Consider the following 21,971-nt stretch of genomic DNA (forward strand, 5'->3'; position numbering starts at 1 on the left):
GTTAGTTGGAAGCCTACGCTATTGACATATAATTGACTTATCACTATATTCATGAGAAGAAAATATGCGCTGTGTTTAATATTAAATTCGTTAGATAAACTCTTTTAGAAACGAAATTAACTGTACTAGCCATTCATAAGTGACTCATAGTTGACTTATCACCTATATTCTAGTCGTGATTAACAACACCCCCACCCCGCCCTTTAGTTAAACGTGTAGCCCTGGTTGTGGGTGTCAATGAAATCTTCTCTGACTGTGGGACAGCCTCTGGTGCTGTCGCCATGGTAACCGATCCGCATCTTGACCATAGCGGAAATGACGTTCAGCACGCGGACGGAAGAACTGCAGCAGTGACGTTTTTCTCACTGGCGGCTATGAAGTTTCGAGCGAAAATTGTGGATGTCGGTTGTTTGAATCATTTTACTCGTGAGTGTCGGTTGGTAGTTGTGTGCGTGTGCGTGTGCGTAGGGGCTCCCAGTGAGCGCAGCGCATTGATCGTATCCTGGACAGGGGGCCTCTCCTGACCGAGGCAGAAGCACTTGATGTCCCATTTACCTTTTACATTAGGCGGAAAAGATACCCGCTCCCCCCAATTTGTCTTCGTTCTCTGCAACCTTTGTATTTAATCGAGGCAATTTCCATGATATCTCTTTGTCCCTTTCTCCATTCCGATAGTAGCTAGAATCTGTGAAATAATTTAGTCAAAGCACTTTTTTTTAACCCTTGCCCTCTGTCGTCAACCCCAATGTTTTTTCTCTTCTGGTTTCCGTTCTTAAAACTGAGCCACCAGAGGTGTTAAGCAGAGGCAGTTTGGAAAGTGTTATTCGGTACTCCCTACATTTACAAGTTTTTCTTTCCTCAGAATAGCCATCCTCGGAAACTACTATCCACAATCCTCATCCATTTCATTTTCAAAGCCCTAGAGCTCACATTGTTGCGTTCCGGATATGTGCCTTTTATTCCCACAACTCTATATTTGAACGCAAACAACAGGAATTCTGCAGATGCTGGAAATTCAAGCAACACACATCAAAGTTGCTGGTGAACACAGCAGGCCAGGCAGCATCTGTAGGAAGAGATGCAGTCGACGTTTCAGGCCGAGACCCTTCGTCAGGACTCCTTCGAAGGGTCTCGGCCTGAAACGTCGACTGCACCTCTTCCTACAGATGCTGCCTGGCCTGCTGCGTTCACCAGCAACTTTGATGTGTGTTGTCTATATTTGAACCTCATTTTCTATGCTGGCTGTCCCTCCAGGAACTTTTATTACTCTTCCCTGACCAACATAGCTGCTTGAAAGAAATTGATGAAGTTAAACCTTTGTACTTGAGGCTCAATCTTTGAACTATGAATCCAGTGTCTTCCCAAAGTTTATTCGAAAAATAAGGCTTTGCTCAAGTACCTTTCTGCTCTCTCAGATGGTTATATGTAGTGATACAGCAGGGGAATGCTCTCCAGTGTGTAGTGTAACATTTATCCTTCAGCTGATGTTGCTGCAAGCAGATTATCCAATTAGTTTCAATGTGTTGCTACTGAGGAATTACTGCATGTACGGGAGCTACCACGTTGTCTGCCTGGGCAGTGACGGGATATTCACTAGCTTTAAAAATGCTCAAGTGTTGAAAGGTGGCATTTAAATGCAAATCAGTGGAAACAAGAAGTACTAGTGTAATTTTAGTGCATAAATTAAGACATTTATTTATTTTAAGTATCTCCAGTATCAATTAACTTTTCACATTTGACCTGCTATTTTTATAGTTCCATATTGAAAATTAGCTTCCTGTTACCGCTAATAACCAAAAGGCCAAAATAGATCCCTTTGAGTGAGAAGAATCATTGAATGGGATATTTAAAAGGTATTTGGACTTCGCTACCAGAATTCTCTCATTGGTTTAGGAGCTCCAAATGGTATCACTTTTCCTGAAAAAGGATAAAGTCCGGCTTAACGTTTGATAACAATGAAGTGATCTGTTTTGCAACATAGATGAGATATGAGCAAAACTAGACTGAACCTTAGCCAAATCAGTTGAAGAAACTCCTATCTTCATTGTGAAAATTGACTTGGAATTATCTTGACTAAATTCTACATCTTAATCATTGAATTTTTTTGTATATCCACAGGTATAGTGAATACAATCTCGAAGCTCACAAAAACATGTATTTTAAGACTTAGTTCTGACAAGCTTTTCTTCATCCTCTCTGACAAAGTTGCTAGTGGAGGTGTTGCTATGTGGTGTCAGCTATTTCAGGTAAACTGAAATTTAACCAAATTATTTAAGAGTTTTGGTAATAGGTATAATTTAATTTGTGTACCCAATATGAGATATTGTGTTTATGTTTATGTACAAACCGACGCTTTTACATTTATCTCTAAAGCAACTTTTACTCACCCCTAATGTTTGCTGTTATCATTAGTTATCCTCTTTCCTTGAATTTCCTCTCCAAATCTTTACTCATATTTGGAGATGGTACTTTGAGAACATTGGCCATGGTGAATGGGCAAATATAATGATGAATGCAGTACGTAGGACATAGGAATGAAATGCAATGAATTTTGTAACAGATGGCCTTCCACCAATATTTTGGTCATCTTGTCCTGCACTCCCTCATCTGTTGAGCTTTCCTGTAATGCCTCTGTGAGACTAATTCAACATGACATCTAAAACTTTGATAAACTATAGATGTATGGTGGACAGTATATTGATTGGCTGCATCACAGCCTGATATGGAAACACCAATGCCCTTGAACTGAAAATCTTACAAAAAGTAGTGGATATAGCCCAGTTCATCATGGGTAAAGTCCTCATCACCATTGAGCAAATCTACACTAAGCATTGTCGCAGAAAAGTAGCATCCATCATCAGGGACCCCCGCCACCCAGGTTATTCTCTCTTCTCACTGCTGCCATCAGTAGAAAGTACAGAAACCTCGGGGCTCACACCACCATGTTCAGGAACATTTATTACCCCTCAGCCATCAGACTCCTGAATCAGAGGGGATAACTTCACTCACGCCATCACTGAACAGTTCCCACAACCTATGGACTCACTTACAAGGACTCTTCATCTCATATTCGAAGTAAGCATTTCATATTGCTTACTTATTATTACTATTCTTTCTTTTTTTTCTTTTCTATCTGCAGTTAGTTGTCTTTTGCACACTGTTTGTCCGCCCTGTTGAGTGTGGTCTTCCATTGAATCTATTATGGTATTAGATTTATTGCATATTCTCACAAGGAAATGAATCTCAGAATTGTACATGGCGACATATATGTACTTTGATTATAAATTTACTTTGAACATTGACCTGGAAGTCAGATGCTGCAGCCTCCCACAGGGTAGTGTGGGACTGAGCATGGTAAGGCCATGTTTCTGCCCTGCTGCTCCCTGATATCTTTTGACATCTCCGCTGGAGAAAGCCTATTGAACTTCTTTTAAATGCTTCTGTTGAAACTCTGTTTTAGAATGTTTGTGTTTCATTGTGGTGAGTCCAGCAGGAATGCTACAAGGTAGGTCCACTGGCTCGGACCGTAATATACAAACGGGAATTACCTGGCAATTCAGTGAATGTTGGTATTTCTAGTGACATCACATGATAAGATAAAATCTGGTGAACGCAGCAGGCCAGGCAGCATCTCTAGGAAGAGGTACAGTCGACGTTTCAGGCCGAGACCCTTCGTCAGGACTAACAAAGGGTCTCAGCCTGAAACGTCGACTGTACCTCTTCCTAGAGATGCTGCCTGGCCTGCTGCGTTCACCAGCAACTTTGACGTGTGTTGCTTGAATTTCCGGCATCTGCAGAATTCCTCTTGCATAAGATAAAATCTTGCGATTTAATGCTTTAGCTTGCATTGTATATATTGCTGTCTCTTAATGTTATTGCAAACTTGGTTATAAAGCTTTTTTCACACATAAGTTGTTACAAAGTGATGCTCTAACATAGATCCTTGAATGCTACTAGTTCCATCCTCCTAATTTGACTGAAAATTAAATTTGCCTATATCAGAACTAGCTATTTCTGACAGACATCCATCAATGATCAGTTTTTCTCTCTGCTCGTACAGCCTGACCTGAAAGAACATAACTTCGACCTTACTATTAGCAAAATGTAACATAGACAACTAAACATAATCTACCTCTGTATTCAAAATACCGGAAGAACTCAGCTAGTCAGGCAGCATCTATGGAGGGGAATAAACAATAATTTTTTTGGGCTGGATTCTTCTACAAGACTCTAGCATTTACAGAATCTCATGTTTATATCTCCTCACTGTTATGTTAACCCATTTGGTCTCCCCTTATCGGAGATTTACCTGTATCCTACCATTCTTACTATCTTCTGTGCAGTTTAAAACTGTTTGTTTGCTATATATTGCGGTACTCACAAACATATATTGATCTGAAAAATTAACTTTTTCTCTTACTAAAACTACTCTTAACTGTTTCCCTAACCAAAGCTACTGCCCAACTTGCTGTTAGCAGCATTTTCTGTTTTTACTTCTGTTAATCTGAATACTTGTCCATTATCCCTTCTTCCTCCTTCCTCCTTCCTGTTGCTCATTGACAATTTACTTTAAATCCAGTAAACTTGGATCTTAGTTAATTGCCTCCAAAGAATATAAGCATATTCCTATGCATAACTTCACATATAATTCAGATGTAAACATTCATCTGACCAAAGTTATGGTAACTTTGTTATGCCATGTGTGACTACTTTTCTAAAACAAAATCCATGTTATCACTCTGGTTGAAAATTTTCAAGGGTTGAGTGCTCCATCCTTATTTGTAGATTATAATAATCTTTAAGCGACAGATGCCAGGCAAACTGGTCTGTAATATCCTGGTTTCTCTCTTGTATTAATGATTAGATATCTGCAAATTTCCAATGTAAAAGTACCTGAAGCTCCAGGATAGAAACTGTCTGTTCCTGATGATTTGTTCCATGGTGACATGTTCTTAACCTTGAATTTCTAAAAATTAATATCAAAGCGAGAGCATGACACTTTACTTTATATGAAATGTCTAGAAAAGTGAATTGACCATATGTGTGATTGTGATAGATTGAAAAAGACTCAATTTGGCCATCACTCATTTATTTTCTCCTTCTCTGAGCAATGCCTGACCCTTGTTCCATTTCTTTCATTGTTCACCCTAAAATTACCTCCCCATTGCCACATCTCAATGTTTTGCCAAGACATTGAAAAGGCATTTCAAACTGCCTGGTGCAAGATACAGAATCAACAAGATATCAGAGAATAAATTTGCCAGCTCTGACTTTTATCCCCTGTAGCAAGTTGTTCCTTCAAAATGTTAGCAATCAACTGTGCTGGGAGTGACTCCTACAAAAACGACCCTGAAAAGCCTAACTACCTTATATTTGTAAGTGTTGCATGTCTCAGCAACTTAACACGTGTGCTTTCTTCAAATGCGCAGGGCAATTTTTTTGATGAATTCCAGATTGAAGGTGTGTCAGCAGAGTATAATGAAATTTATCTGGAACTAACACCTGAAAACCTCTCAAGGTCATTGAAAACCTCCCAGAATGCAAAAACTGTGAAAATAAAACTGACCATGAAGCATTGTCCATGCATTACCATTGCCGTGGAACTGGTAAGGCCTTTGAAGATTTATAATGCCAGCAGTTTTTATGTGGTGACGTTAGCAGTTTTTATGTCTTTTACTAAAAATGTTTTCTCTACTGTAAGCATCAATATTTTTACATCCTGAGTGAAAATAATTTTAGCATTTTTATGAAATTTGCAGCTTCATTCTTTGATAATTCTTACAGTTTTGTCAGCTGTAGTAAGGAATATTTCCCATGTAGCTCTTGTCAGTGCTGCACAAGGTTGGCTTCATGATATGGATCATTATGAGGTGATGTATTTTGGGAAGACTAAGAAGGTTAGGACGTACACAATGAATGGTGAGGCCCTTGGCACTATTGAGAAACAAAGGGATCTTTATGTAAAAGTCCAACAATCACCTAAAGTACAATGCTAGCTTTCACTTGCCAAGGCAAAGAACAGGAGGCAGGGAGGTTATTGTGCAACATTTTGAAACATGTCGAAAAGGATGGCTGAACGGAAATTAAACTAAAAAAGAAATTGACAGCAGAAGATCAGAGTTGCAGATACTGTATAATAGTGTTTTCAACAGTCAGAAATTAAAAAGAAAATAAAGCAGAAGATAAAGATAATACTGTAAATCAGCATAGAATCTGGGCATCAGGAACCTGGATTTATTAATGAACTCCTCAAATGTGTTGTTACATAAAATATCTGTGCTTAAAAGTAAAATTTTCAGTTGTTGAATTCCATGCACAAATTATTGACAATTTTACAATTGTACATAAATGCTATTTCTATTATTTGCTGGAAAAGTTAGACATAATTTATTTCCTGTTTTTGTAGCCATCACTTTCTCACCACAGTCGCATTGTTACACATGACATTCCTGTTAGCATTATCCCCAGAAAGCTTTGGAATGATTTTGAAGAACCCAGTGTTCCAGATTTTGATGTAAGTAATGAGGTTTATTTCTTTTTACATTATCATTTCCTAAAAATATACTTCAATATTAAATATATTTCATCTAATTGTAGCACTGCTAGAAGATCTTTCATTACTAATAGTAGGATTTTTGATTTGATTTATTTTCAGATTCCATATAGTAGTAGAATAGAGAAACCTATCGTTTATTTTTTTCTCTCTGAAAAGTGGATGTTTTGCCAAGGACAACATTAATTTTGGTTCATAATTGGCAAGTCAAATTTAATTTATAGTTAAAACCATATATGTCTAGGGTACAAATACTATGAAGTTTAGCTTTTGCAACAGCAGCACAGTACGTTACAAACATTACAACTATAAGTTAATAAACTCAAATTAACATAAACTGTACATAAATTACACAAAATAAACATAGCAACATTGGTGCAAATTGAGAGGGAACTGGCTGTGCCCACTTTTCTTTATAACCTCTTGTGCTCCTCTACATTGCAGTTTTCATACCAGGCTGTGATGCAACCAGCTGGAATACTTTCCACTGTAATAGTTTATCAGAGTCTTTGAATTTCAGAGTCCTTACATTTCTCAGAGTAGATGCACCGGCATACCTTCTCCATGGTTGCATCTATGTGTTGGACCTAGGATAGACCGTCCAAGATGATGACATCCAGGCAGTTGTCTCTTTCCGCTTCACCTTTCAGTGAAGATTAGTGTGTATTTTTCTTACTTCCCTTCCCTAAAATGCACCGGAGAAGGTGATGGTAAGTCGCCTTCCTAAATGGTTAGAGTGCTTCTATTGAAGATGTTCTCATAATGTGGTTGGGTAGAGAATTCTAGAATTTGGACCTAGTGACAATTAAGAAATAGAAATATATTTCCAAGTTGAGATGGTGTGAGATTGGATGAGATGGTAAAAGTGGTCATTTTCCCTTGTGCATGAAGCCCTTATTCCTAAAATAGAAGAGAATTTCTCAAACAAATTATATTTGAGGAGTCATGTTATGTGGAATTGTACCATGTTGCATTTTTGAGAAAAAAATGATCTGATTAAACAACTTCTCAGATATTAATGTTCACTTCAACCCCATTCACCATCTTAACTCCATGTGCTTTGGGCTAGCAAACTCCTCTAGAAGCCTGAATTTAGAAATGATGATTATAATATACTGTAGGGGGTATAGTGGCATCAGCGCTGGACTGTGGGGCTGAGGTTCCGAAGTTCAAATCCAGCCGGCTCCCCTGGCACGCTTTCCATCCGTGCGAAGTTAAGAGCTGGTGATCTCTTTGGGGAAAAACTCACCTGGCAGAATGCAATGGCAAACCACTGCTGTAACTTGCCTCGTACGTGAACTCCAACTACATCAGAACGGCGTGGGAGGAAGTTGTCCGCTACCCAGAAAAGTTCTGGATTCGACCTACGTTATTATTATTAGGAGATATATTTGTAAGTGCTACTTTGATCATAACTAATATCAGAGCTAAAGAAAGGGATATGAGAGCCAATGTGGTTCTTGAAGTGTTGGGTAATGAGGAGTGATTTAATAGATAAAAGGAAATTTTTAACTCGTACTTTGGTTAAAGGATTACGAAGCCGATGGGTTGATGTAATGTATCCTTGGATCCTGAAAGACCAATTTACAGAGACTGTACAAATTATATATCTTGGTGTAATGTCTGAGTGTCACATGGCCAAGTGATATGCATTTTCAATAGGTGAGATGCCAATCTGATTAACTGTAATCTGGGCAGCTAAGTATCTTGGTTTTTAGAATTGTACGATTTTCCCCATTGAGGAAGAGGTTTGTATTTGCCACAGAGTGAGGTAGTGAGCATGGATTATAAAATAAGTAACTATGCCAGGCAAACAACACAATTATGAGAGCAGGAAGCCTTTCTAAATGTTTATTTTCAGAGTATAATCACAATTAAATATATAAACAAAAACATACCAGTAATCTTCCTTTATAACATCTGTAATTTTCTTTGCTTTTCCAGAGAATCAACTATGCTTTCTATTTTGTTATAACCTTAATTCTTACAATTTAAAAAAAAGGACTTTGCAGAAAAATTAATAAAATATATCAATGTGCCAAAAATGGCACTTAAGTTAAATGTTAGGACATGAGAAGTGATGCATTTTGGTTAAAGAAAAGTTATCTTTCTGAACTGAAAACAGTCTTTCTTTTGGATTTTGGTTGTACGTGGTCACAAGACATTGAATGGAAGACTCCTTTTATCAAAGGTCAGCTAGATCTCAGTTCACCTCTGTTATGATTTTTGAACAGTATATTTTCTATCTACCCTTGGCCACCAACCCTAGCCCCAATTCCCTCTATCCTTTTATGTACTATTTCTTTGTTCCCATCTCTGCTGAAAAATACATTGAATTCGTCCTAATGTTACTGAACACAATTCTGCCAAAGGCTGAATTGCTAACATATCTATTCATTTGGTCCATTTTCCTTTATTATAGTGGTCGCCAACCTTTTTAAGCCCAAGATCCCCTACTTGGCCTTAGTGAAAGGCAAGAGCAACCTACTAAATTGTTTAGAGAAAAAACAACTTAGATTGTACTTCCAACTTGAGGCCTTTTACTTGAGGTCTTTTCCCATGAGCTCGTTGTTAAGTGTTTAATTTAGCCGTTAGGTCTGTCAGAAACCCTAAATCCAGTAGCCACGCATCAACTGACAGTTCCTCGTGCTCCTCATTTTTTGTCGACAGAAAAGTCTTTATCTCAGGCAGAAAGTCAACAAATCGTTGCAGCACTTTGTGGCGACTCAACTACCGAACATCAGCATGGAGAAGTATGTCTCCGTAAGCGGCATCGAGCTCATCCAATAATGCCTTGAAACTAGTGTCATTACATGAGAAAAGTCCACGACCTTCCCAGCCAAGGCTTGCTGATGAATCACACAGTGATAATCCAGGAAGTCGGGAAAATCGGGGTCATTACGGCACAGTGCTATAAAACCAAGGCGCACACCGTGCATTGCTGGGTCCCCATCAGTAGTAATTGCCACCAGTTTATGAATGGGGATGTCATTTTCACAGACATTTTTTAAACTCATTGTAAATATCCTCACCTCTCGTTCTCTCCTTTAAGTGCAAAAGAGTGAGGAAGTCCTCCTTTGTTGTAAAATCCTGGAAAGCCATTCTGACAAATACAACAAGCTGAACTGTTTGCATTACATCCAGGGATTCATTGAACTGCAGTGAAAAATATCCACAGTGACAAGTCCTTTAACACTTGTCGATCCACGTCCTCTGACAGTGACTCCACCCTCCTTGTCACTGTTGCAGGGCCAAGCAGTATACTATGTATTGCGGTTTTGATGTCGTTTTTGTTTTTAAAGTCATTAAAAACAGTCTGTGCGGTAATGACCCTTGCTTCTTTGAATAAGTCGCCATCTGTAAAAGGCTTCTTGTGTTTAGCCAAAAGGTGACTTACACGAAATGATGCTTCAATAGCAGCCTTATTTTGAGCAGCATGTTTTGTGAAAAACGATTGCTGGGCCTTCAAACGCGATTTCAGCTCTTCAACTTTCCTGGCACTGATTGTGCTCTTTGGGGCCTAGGTGTGTTTAAACTTCTGGCGGGTGGTGTTGTGGTGCCACTCCAGATTCCCTCTTTTAGTCAGTGCTTGTGTTTGGTGGCACAACGTATATACACACCTGTCTTTCACCAAGGTAAATAGAAATTCCTCTTCCCATTCTAGATGGATTTTGTATGTTTTCACCTTCTTTTGTGGAGCCTCCGCCATGCTAGCTAGCTACTTTGCAGGATATCACCAGCGAGTGCCGTATACTGATGTCTGCGACAGTCTGTACTCTTATCTAATCTAATTGGTCACTTTGATGCAGCACAGGCTACGCTGAAAAAATACAATGGCTAAATCAAAAGAGAGAGAAAGGCACTAACTTTTCAGTAAAAACTAAAAATAATGCTAATTACTAGCACACTATCCGAAATGCTAAACATGAATTCAGGTCATCAAAGGCAAAACATTTGAAAGAAAGAAAGAGCAGTACAACTGATTAAACTTTTGCATAACTGACGTAATATAAACTGCAGCATAATAGAGTCAAAACCAATTAAAGTTGATCAAATTTTTATGCCAGTGAGGACTGCATTTTGCAATTGCATTATCTGAAATACAGATTTTAACAATTACTCCTCAGTTAACTGCCCCCTCCGCAGAGGTCTGCACTATACTGAGAATTTTTCTAGTTAAGTCATGAATGCATAAGTGAGTCATTTTTACCCACACGTGTTGTTTTCTTTCGCCATTGGACAGTTTGCCTATTTGTTCGTTTATCGTAAACACTTTTTCAGCTCTCCCATGCTCCATGGAAATTTGACAGACAGTGGCAATAGTCACATGATGTCAGCACATATGTGATGCACGATGCTGGGCAGTGAAAAAGAGAAACACAATAACCAGGGAAAGTAACTAAGTGTGGGTTAAAAGTGACTCACATATGCGCTCTAGGGGTAAAATTTGCTTTTGCATCAAAAGGTTTATCAGGCATAATGTATTTGTGTAATTTATTTTTCTTTTTTTTTTCGGGATCGACTGGTTGGCGACTACTACCTTATTATATATTGCACCCAAGTTTAATGTAATTATTAATATACTTGTATGAATCTACTTATCTTGATTTTAAAGGTCAGTATTTATCTCCCAGTACTGAAGACCATGAAGAGTGTTGTGGAAAGAATGAAGAATCTTTCTAACCATATTGTGAGTGTGTGTGCCTTTGCACAATTAATTAGTTTTCCATTTTGTTTACATTGCCACCTTAATTGCTGAAAAATATTATTGCTGGAAGAGAAAATTAAAAATATTTAAGTATTCTGTTTACATATACTGTAAGTGAGTACGATGAATGGGGATATTATAATTTAGTGAGAAGTTTTTCATTTAAGTTTATGAATCTTTGGAATTCTCTGTTTAGAGCTGTTTATGCTCAGTCTGTGGGACGATTTGGGACAGATGAACAGATTAATTTGGTATCCAAGGGAACTAAGAAATTTTAGGTCAGCTAGAAAAGTGAAATTGATATAAACATCCCACTTTGATCTCAGTGATATATTGAACAGGTGTTGAACCCAGTGAAATGCTCCTATAAAATGAAGCGGTTTATCTATAAAACAAGTCAATTATTGAAGGTATCTCATTTTGTATTTTATACTAGGTCTTTAAGACCCAGGTGCTCAGATGTTAGATAACAGATTCTTGGCCCACAAAATTCTCTATTTGTATTTAATGGTGAATGTTTCGTGTTTCAGTTTGGCAAGGGTCATCTTTATTTTGTGGGGAGGTTTGATAGAAATATATAAAATATTGAATGGCGTGTGTGCAGTTGATAATGGAAAGCTCATTCCTTAGATGGAAGGTTATGAACATGAGTCACAGGTGATAAAACATGGAAGAATTAAGAATGATAGCTACTTTTTTTTACATGTGGTGTGAATAATTGGAACCTGGAATGTACTGTCTGCTGATCAGGGAATTGAATAAATATGTGGGGGAAAATTGTAGAGTTGTGCAAAAGGAGCCAGCAGTGAGTTGAGACAGCAGAAAGTGGGTATACATAGAGTCATGGGATCGTAGAGCACAGAAAAGTGCCCTTAAGGCCCACCTTGCGTATGATGCCTCTCCACACTAATCCTGTCTGCTTACATTAGGCCCCTATCCCTCTGATTCTTTCCCATCCAAGTACCTGCCGAAATGCCTTTTCAATATTGTAACATTATTTACCTATACTACCTCCTCTGGCAGCTAGTTTCATATGTTCACCACCGTCTAGGTGAAAAACTCATCCTTCAGATCTCCCTTAAATTTCTCCCTTCTCATCTAATCATTGTCCTCAAATTCTCAAGTCCTTTGTCTTTGGAAAAAGACTCTGACTCTTGATTCTTTTAATGCCCCACAATTTTATAAATCTCTGTAAGCTCACTCCTCAGCGTCCTAGATTCCTCTGAGGCTAAACATAACCAAACCAAAGGTTCAAAGGTTAATTTATTATCGAAGTGTACAACTCTGATATTCTTCTCCAGATAGCCATGAAACCAAGAAAGAAAAGAAAGGCAGCACGATCATCAACCCCCAGACCCCTCCTCCTCGACAAAAAAAAAGAGAACAAAAACAGAGCTGGCACATCAACCCCCAAATCCTCCTCCCCCGCACACACACAAAAAACGAGGAAGTTCAGGCGAAAAACACAGAATACAAAAAAAACTTTTAAGAAAGTCCACATCCAAAATGCAGGAAATCTGGGCAGTGTTCTCCCTCTCCATAGCAAAGCGATCTCACCAGCAATAAAAAGGCAGTCTCCCCTCTCTGTAACGGAGTGATCTCACAAGCGATTAAAAGGCAGTCTTCCCTTTCCATAGCAGAGCGATTTCACCAGCCATGAAAAGGTAGTTGCCCCTCTCCAGCAGCAGAGCAATTCCCCAGTGATAAAAAGGCAGGCAGCGGGAGTTTAAATCTCCCTTGTTGCTTTAATCAGCGAACAATGGAAGATTTAATTGGTGAAATGGAGTCAAACATTGGCTCGCAGCCTCCTTGCCACGAGGTTCCCGCACGCTCCCTCTGCTTCTCGGAATCCCCTTCGAGACTGCAGAGCACTGAAACACCCAAACTATCTCCAAATTGCAAATCACAGGCTCCAACAGTGAAAAGCAAATGAAAAAGACATAAAAAGAGTGAAGCATATGGTTTCGTGATCTATCCAGAAGATGTTGACTGAAGGAGTGTTGTATGCAGGTGCCATCTTGATGAATTCTCTTTCTAACAATATCCCTCCATTCCAGGCAATGTTCTGATGAATTTATTCTACACTTCCTCTATTGCAACCATACCTTCCCGTGGTGTGGTGACTAGTACTGTATACAATAATCTTAAGTGTGGTCTAGTCAACATTTTTTACAATTACAACATGACATCCCAACTCAATACCTTGGCCTATGAAAAGGCAAGTAAAGCAAATGCCTTTCCACTATACTACTGGTGTATGTTGCTTTTTCAGGATACAATGGGTTTGCGCTCCAGGATCCCTCTGTACATTAATGCTGTTAAGATGCCTGTCATTTCCTCTGTATATCTGAACAGAATTTGACTTCCCAAAGTGTATTACTTTGTACTTCTCTGGATAAAATTCCATCTGCCACTGTTCTGCACAACTTTTCAACTGATTTCTATCATGCTATATCTTTAAACAACCTATTCATTATCTATGATTCTACAAATTTTCATGAAGTCTAACCATTCCATCTACATTCTCATCCATGCCATTCATATGCATAGATATATTACTAGCAACAAAAGGTTTATCATCTATCCATGATATACACCACTTGATATAGATTTACAGTTATAAACATGTTCAACCACTCCTAGTCTCTGCTTTTTATTACCAGTTAATTTTGGAACCAATTTGCCAACAGGTCTTGAGTACCTCATACCTTTACCTTCTAAAACAGCCAAACAGCTCTCAATGTTTGACCTTGTGAAAGACATTACTAAAGTCCATATAGACAATATTTTCCATCCTGCTTTTGTTAGACTCCCTTTTAACCTCAAAAAAATCAACCAGATTTTTTGAGACACAATCTGCCCCGTTGTCTCCTAATCAGGTCTTGCCTTTCCAAATGTATATAAATCTTCTCCAACAACTTTGCTACCATTGATATCACAGGCTCACCTTATTTAAGGAATTTAAGGACCTGGTGGTACCTCATTGTTGAATACGTATTCATGAAAGGAAGCAGCAGAATTCCATTTGTACTGGCAGGACACTGCTACTCAGAGATACATAATCCATCAATTGCTGATGAAACTGTATCTAATTATTGTTAGCATAATTTCAGACACGCGTTCTTGAACTGAAATATTTCCTTAGTTTCTTGACATTGTTAGTTAATTTAGTCACGATGAGTACCTCCTTTCAGATATGGCATTATTGACTAGCTTAAGTCAAAAATGTTTTTTTTATTTTTTTATCTGTGCAATTTAGGTCATTGAAGCCAATCAGAATGGAGAAATGAATTTGAAAATTGACACTGATTTGGTGTCTGTCACAACACATTTTAAGGAACTTGGGAATCCTCCTTGGGGTAAGTAATGTATAAAAATATTGGAAAACTAAAAAAAAATTAAAAGGAGTGCAGGACTTTTAAGCTTGATTCTACATTTCTTTTCAATATTGCTCCAATGGTAACTTTTTAATTATCTGTTGCATAGTCTCTTAATCAAAACTATTACAAGTCATGATGGAGAAGTACTTTTTTTTTTACCTAATTCTTAAATTGTTCTTTATTTTGTTATAATTTCATTTGTTTTGTTCATCTTCATACTTGATTTTATTAATTTGTCTTGCAGCTCAAGCTATATGCCAAAATAGTCCCAGCAAATAGAACAACAGTATTAACATAGAAAATAATGAACTTTTAGTTTGCTATATCTAACACCATTGTTGACTTCATAAGTCATTGTTATTCTAGCTGGCTAATGAAGAAAAACCATCGTTCATTACTTTTTTGTTGGGTCTTTGACAGCAAATTGAAAACAAAAATCATTCTAGTGAACATTTGACACTGTTGTATTGATTTTCAATAAGGATAGACTATTTGGTATTTGAATAAACAACACACATCAAAGTTGCTGGTGAACACAGCAGGCCAGGCAGCATCTCTAGGAGGAGGTACAGTCGACGTTTCAGGCCGAGACCCTTCGTCAGGTCCTGACGAAGGATCTCGGCCTGAAACGTCGACTGTACCTCCTCCTAGAGATGCTGCCTGGCCTGCTGCATTCACCAGGAACTTTGATGTGTGTTGCTTGAATTTCCAGCATCTGCAGAATTCCTCATGTTTGGTATTTGAATGATAGTTCTCATTTTTCACTGGGTTGCAAATTTTTTTTTTGATTCTGGGCTGGTGCTAAGTTTCCATTTAAATGTTCATAATTTCAGGCTCCAAAAATATAGCAGTCCCTGCTTTTGTGAACTTTTCAACCTCCACATTCTAATCATGTCTAATCAAACCAATCCAATCTGCCTACATGTGGTTCATATCCCTGTATTCTCAGCATATCCATCTGTTTATTGAAGAGCTTCTTAAATACCTCTATTGTACCTGTCTCCTCCATCACCTATCAACTATCATAGAAACATAAAAAAACTACAGCACAATACAGGCCCATCAGCCCACAATGCTGTGCCGAACATGTATTTATTTTAGAAATTACCTCGGGTTGCCCATAGCCCTCTATTTTTCTAAGCACCATGTACCTACACAGGAGTCTCTTATTGTATCCATCTCCACCACCATTGCTGGCAGCCCATTCCACGCAGTCACCACTCTCTGCATTAAAAAAAAACTTACCCCCGACATCTCTGTACCTACTTCCAAGCACCTTAAAACTCTGCCCTCTCGTGTTAGCCACTTCAGCCCTGGGAAAAAGCCTCTGACTATTCACACGATCAATGCCTCTCATCATCTTATACACCTAATATAGTTAGAGCCTCTGTGTTTTCCCCATTGCTTCTTTTAACAGCCTGAGACATATTTCATTCAGAATAGCATTTCAAACCCATTAATATTTCTTAGTTTATTCTGTTTATTACACTTGTCATTGTTATTGTTGACTCATGGTGACCCTATGGATAGTGTAGATGCCCATAGGGTTTTCGTGGCAAGATACGAAAGTAAATTGCCAGGCCTTTCTTTTGCTGCTGTCCAGGGTCGGGACCCTTCCAGATTTGAACTCAGGATCATCTGCCTCAAAGTCCAGTGCTGATGCCACTACACCATCGGCCAGCCACAGTATGAAAAAACTTGTGTCATATATCTCCTTTGAACTTTCCCTCTCTCACCTAAAATGTATTGCACTAAAATCTCAGGTATTAGAGATTTGAACCGTTGGAAAAAGGTAACAGTTATTTATCTATGACTCCCAAACTTTATAAATTTCTTTCAGATCTCTCCTCAGCCTTCTTGTAGCACATGCCATCTAATCTAGGCAGCATCCTAGTATAAACCTCTCCTACACCCTCATCAATGCCTCCACATCCTTCCTATAATGGATTGTCCAGAAATGAATGCAATACTCCAAAAGGGGCCTGCAATATAACTTCCTGACACTTTAACTCATTGCCTCGACTAAAAAAAGCAAGCATGGCCTATTGCCTTCTTTACTACCTTATCAACTTGTGTGGCCACTTTCAGGGAGCAATGGACTTGGTCCCTCAAAATCTTTCTGTGAATCAATGCTGTTAAGGATCCTGTGTACTTTCCCCTTACACTTTTTCTTCCAAAGTGCAGCACTTCACACGGGGCTGGATTAACTTCCATTTTCCACTTATCTGCAATTGCTTCATATCCTATTGTATTATTTGGCAATCTTCTACACAATCCACAAAAATAAAAGATCTCATTATTAGAATTAACAAGTTCAAGTTGATAAAGTATATTGTTAACAATTTTTTAAAGTTTGTATTTTACAAAGGGGTTATGATACAGTAGATAGTTTGTTAAATGTTATCTAAAATATTCTTTTAAATAGTTGAAGAAGAAACCCAATCTTATTCTTTCGAAAGAAGAGATTCAACAAATATGTCTAAAGCAAAGATTGATATCAAGAGGCTTCTACAGTTTCTTGCTGGGCAACAGGTCAATCCAAGCAAGGCTATATGTAGTGAGTAGAGAGTTCTTTTTAATCTATTTGACAAAGAATTTGTTGTACTCTATCTTCAGGACAAGATCTTTTCTTAATTCTGATCTTTGTGATCCATCATCCCACTGTGATAATAATTCACCCATTCTAAATTTTTTGATAAAAATATTTACCTAAATTCTTTAAATAAAATTGTGAATTTCATTATTTTCCTTTCATATTATAGTATTAATTGTTACATAAAGCATCCTTAATTTCCCTTTCTCTATGCATTGTAATCCAGTGAACATGTAGAACAATTTGTAAAGATATTAAATATAGGGTCTACCATAACAATACAGTACCTGGATCTGGTCTCCTATTCCCATACCAAGTAAAATTGCATCACCTGCAATATTGTACCAGTTCATTTCTTTACTAACATAAAATATTTTTCAAAATCGAAGAATAATTTACCAGAAGTGTGCTGAATAAGCATTTACCTTGGATTCTTGGAAAAGGGATCTAGCAGCAGAGGGAAAATAATAGAGTTTTAAATATTCAAAATTGTTCGTGCTTTCTCGTTGAGCTGATACGTGCATAAGACCATTGCATGGTACTGTATTTGCCAATGTGGAACGGAGAGCAAGTTTGTAAATCTGGTGGGTGTAAAGGATGTTGGGAATGATTTAGGCGGAGCGCCACAGGAGGGGTGCAGAGCAGGTGGCAGAGAAGGACTGCCGGGGCGGGTGGGGCGGGGGGGGAAGCTGGTGGAGATAGAGACACACCCAACCCTGAGACATCAAGCAAGGTTATTTGATTCCCAACAATTGGTTTATGAATTATGGCATTACAGAATGTCTCTCTGATGCTCCCCACTCCCTCCATTCTCCCTTCCCCTCTTCCAGCCATGATTCCCCTCTCCCTGCCTCATTCCCACTCAAAGTCCACAATAGAGACCCATATTAGAATCAGGTTTATCATCACTCACTTATGTCATGATTTTTTTGAGGTAGTAATACTGTGCAATATATAAAATTACCACAGTGCTGTGCAAGTGTCTTAGGCACCCTAGCTATATATATGTTCCTAAGACTTCTTGCACAGTACTATTTGTAAAATACTCAAATTAACATTTAACTGTATCATCAACTTAAAAAAAAGTATTGCAAGGCACACATTAGAGTAAGCATTATGACCAATAAACAGTTGCCACTGATGTTTCAAACATTAATTTTCCTTCCTTCCGTGAAAGTTCATTTTCTTCTTAAACACTTCCTTTCAAAATTCTTCTTTGTCATTCCACTTCTTTGATGTACATTTTCAGTTCTGTCTCATCTCTTCCATTTGTAATGACTTTGTTCTTCATTTCAATAATTTGTATATCTGATCTAGAAATTTAGCTTGAAAATGAAACAACATAAATGTTGCTGAAAAATATTTGAATGGAAGGTTAGAGAAAAAAGAAGAAAGCACAGAAGCCAAAGTCAATAATTTGCTTGCCATATTACTACAACAAGGCATTTGTATTGGATGGCCTAGGTTTTATAACCGGCATATCTCAATAACATATTTAAAATTTACTTCATACGAAATAAGAGGTAATTATTGATTCCATTTTAACTAAACTCTCAATTTTTTTTACAGATATAGTGAATAAAAAAGTTATTCATTTTGTTTTGCTACACGACGATGTTTCTCTTCAGTACTTTATACCTGCTCTTGCATAAGAAGATAGCTATCGACATTTAACTACATTGTAGGCTCTTGTGGAATTATCACACTTTCTTGAAAAGACTGAGCAACCTTGGAAAGAAGATGACTCCTCTAGCTGAGAATTAGTGCAAGTGTTTTAATTTTTACAAGAAATTTGTAGGCTTTAAAACTTGGAAAAATTATTGCAAGATGAAAACAAAGCCTGACAGCATTTCAGACTCAGCAAGATAAATATCTCTCTTCGGCAAATGAGAACATTGTGTCATTGACTATAGTTGTTCAAAAGCTTCTTAATTTAAATAAGTGTATATTCAACTCAACTGTTTATCATATTGTTATATATTTTTGCCAGAGTAAAAGAATCACATTTTTTTAACAACTTAAGATCTACTTTTCCTCTGTGCTCACGTTTCCTTCCTGAATAACCAAGGGATGTGCCTACTCTAATAAGTATCTGCGATGTGTTTAATGTTTCTCCAACGGATAACTTTAACAAAAACTATTGGTACTTGTATCGTTATTTCTGCACTGTTGTTTTGGCCTGACAGTTCCTTTTTTCATCTTCCTTGTTTTCATGTACACTGATAGTTTTGGTTTTCTAACCACTCATTCAGCAATAAAGGTATTGCTAAATTAGAAGAGATAATTTTCCAGTTTTCTTCTCATACATCCTAGCTCCAGGACATGACTATTAACAATTTCTCAGAGTGGTGGCCAAGCCATCAATGACCTTCCTTCCATCATAAGGTGGAGTGTGGGAGTGTTAACCATTGATTGCATCATGTTCAATTCCATTCAAAGCTCCTCAGCAAACGAAGCTGATCATGCCTATCTTCAGCAGGACCTAAAACGGGATTCAGACATAGGCTGATGTTAAGGAATAAGCCACATTTTGCCATAACTCTGCCGGACAATGACCATCTCTAACCTCTGCCTGATGTTCAATTACATTACTTTCACAAAGTTACCATCATCAATATTCTGATCATCATCAGTAAACAACTGGAACACCCACATAATAAATACAATGGCCACTTAATAAATACGATGGCCACATAATAAATACGATAACTGCATGAGGAGTTTAGTTATCTAGAGGGAAATGACTTGCTCCTGACACCTTAAGGCCTTTCCACCATCTACGGGGCACTTTCAATTTACCCATATGAGTGCAACTCCAACAACTCGGGAAGCTAAAAACAATCAAGGAAAAGTGGTCTGAGTGATTGGCATTTCATCAATCACTCGAAACAATCACTACTGCAGACGTACCATCTCATATTCTGAGAGCACCTCAAAAACTAACAACATGAATCATCAAGAGAAACAGGGCAGCATGATTCAAATGAACGATGACGGTGGGACGATTAGAAAGTTTAGTGGATATTGAGTAAGGTTGTCAAATGGATACCGCGGGATACAGATTAGCTGGAAATATGGATGGAGGTGAGGAAGACTTGGCAGGTGAAACTTAATCTGACAAGTATAAGGTATTTCATCTTGGAGGTCAAATGTAAGAGGAAAGTACATGGTAAATGGCAAGTCCCTAAGGAGTATTGTAATATAATTAGTATGCAAGTCCACAGTTCCCTGTAAAAGGCAACATAAATGGATAGGGTGACAAGGAAGGTATACGTAACCAGGTGACCATCGAATCTTATTCATTATCGTTAGAAGTGTACTTAGGCATCCATCCAGGTAGTGCTATAATAGTTGTCTGTGCCTTTAAGTGGAGATGGTGATGTCATTACGCATGCACTGGATAGTGGGGAGGCCATTTTTGTTTTCTGCAGAAGAAGCTGGTGGGGCTTTGGGATTAAGTTCCTCCCAGAGATACTGGGCATGGTGAGGAAAGGTGAGTATTAATTGACGATATCCATGTGAATCCGTTTATGCTTGTTGGCGAATCAAGAATATGGTAATTTGACATGTTTTACATGTGGATGCTTTAGACTTTCACGAGTGAAGGCATCGGCGCTGGACAGCGTGGCTTGTGCAAAGTTCCTTACCGGCCAAGTAGGTCAATCTTCCTGTAATTTAACTACCAGGCAATATCTTGTAAAAGTTGTGCCACAGTGTACCTTTTGTCTAACTTTATTGTATCATGACTGATTGTGAATGTAACAGCGTAACATGAATGTTTAGTCTGTGTTTGGAAGCTTAGCACGTGTGTACTAGAAAGGAGTAGACGTCTTAGATGAGATGTATCGGCTTACATTTTCGCTGCTATGTATAAGGTACAGGGTTGGTCGGATTCTAATGTTGCTTGTATTGTGTTCCTTCAGAATTGCCACTACCGTATTAGTTTTGTGCGGTTTGCTTTATGTATTTTCATACTGCATATGCAATTCGTCGAAACACAGGGGTGTGGATCGGAAGTTAAACTGAGATTGTAACGGCAGGAACTGGTTGTAAGTTCGTTTGTTTTGTTTTGAGACCCTCTTCCAGCACTAAAACATCTGAAACAGATAAAGGAATTAAAACCTGAAAAAGTATTTGTTGTCCTGAGTGTGTACTTTTTCCCAGGCTACAAAATATATAATGCTTGTCCTTGTCAAAATTAAGTGTAACATTTGGGAAGTCATGTTGAAATTGAAAAACTTTGATTAGGTCACATTCAGAATAACGTGTGCATTATTGCAATAAATAAGAGATCTAAAGAGGCTTAGCGGGATGTTGCCTGCTTTAGAGAGTATTACTTGTAAGGAGAAGTTGGACAAACTTGGGGTGTTTTCTCTGGAGTACTGGAACCTGAGCGGCAACCTGATGGACCGTAAGGTATAGGAGCAGAATGCGGCCATTTGGCCCATCGAGTGTGCCCATAAGATTATGACAGGAACAGATAGGTCACATAATCAGACATTTTTCCCCCCAGGATGGAATTGTCAAATACTAGAGGGTATAGCTTTAAGAGGGAAGAAGTTATATACTTATTATATACTTTATACTTTATTGTCACCAAACAATTGATACTAGGACGTAAATCATCACAGCGATATTTGATTCTGAGCTTCCCGCTCCCTGGATTACAAATATTAAATATTAAAAATAGTAAAAATAAGTAAATATTAAAAATTTAAATTATAAATCTTAAATAGA

At 38.0% G+C, this 21,971-nt stretch overlaps 1 protein-coding gene across 1 annotated transcript; it reads left to right on the forward strand.

The window, feature by feature from the left end:
- The first annotated feature begins 334 nt into the window (after positions 1-334).
- hus1 (HUS1 checkpoint clamp component) lies at positions 335-21,329 on the forward strand. Its single transcript, XM_063042347.1, has 8 exons — positions 335-426; positions 2,119-2,246; positions 5,430-5,606; positions 6,407-6,514; positions 11,169-11,243; positions 14,521-14,620; positions 17,067-17,198; positions 18,804-21,329. Exons 1-8 carry the CDS (start codon positions 375-377, stop codon positions 18,884-18,886), a joined length of 855 nt encoding a protein of 284 aa, XP_062898417.1. The 5' UTR covers positions 335-374; the 3' UTR covers positions 18,887-21,329.
- Positions 21,330-21,971: the final 642 nt, after the last annotated feature.

This window comes from Mobula hypostoma, chromosome 3, assembly GCF_963921235.1.
Source record: "Mobula hypostoma chromosome 3, sMobHyp1.1, whole genome shotgun sequence".
NCBI classification, from domain to species: domain Eukaryota; kingdom Metazoa; phylum Chordata; class Chondrichthyes; order Myliobatiformes; family Myliobatidae; genus Mobula; species Mobula hypostoma.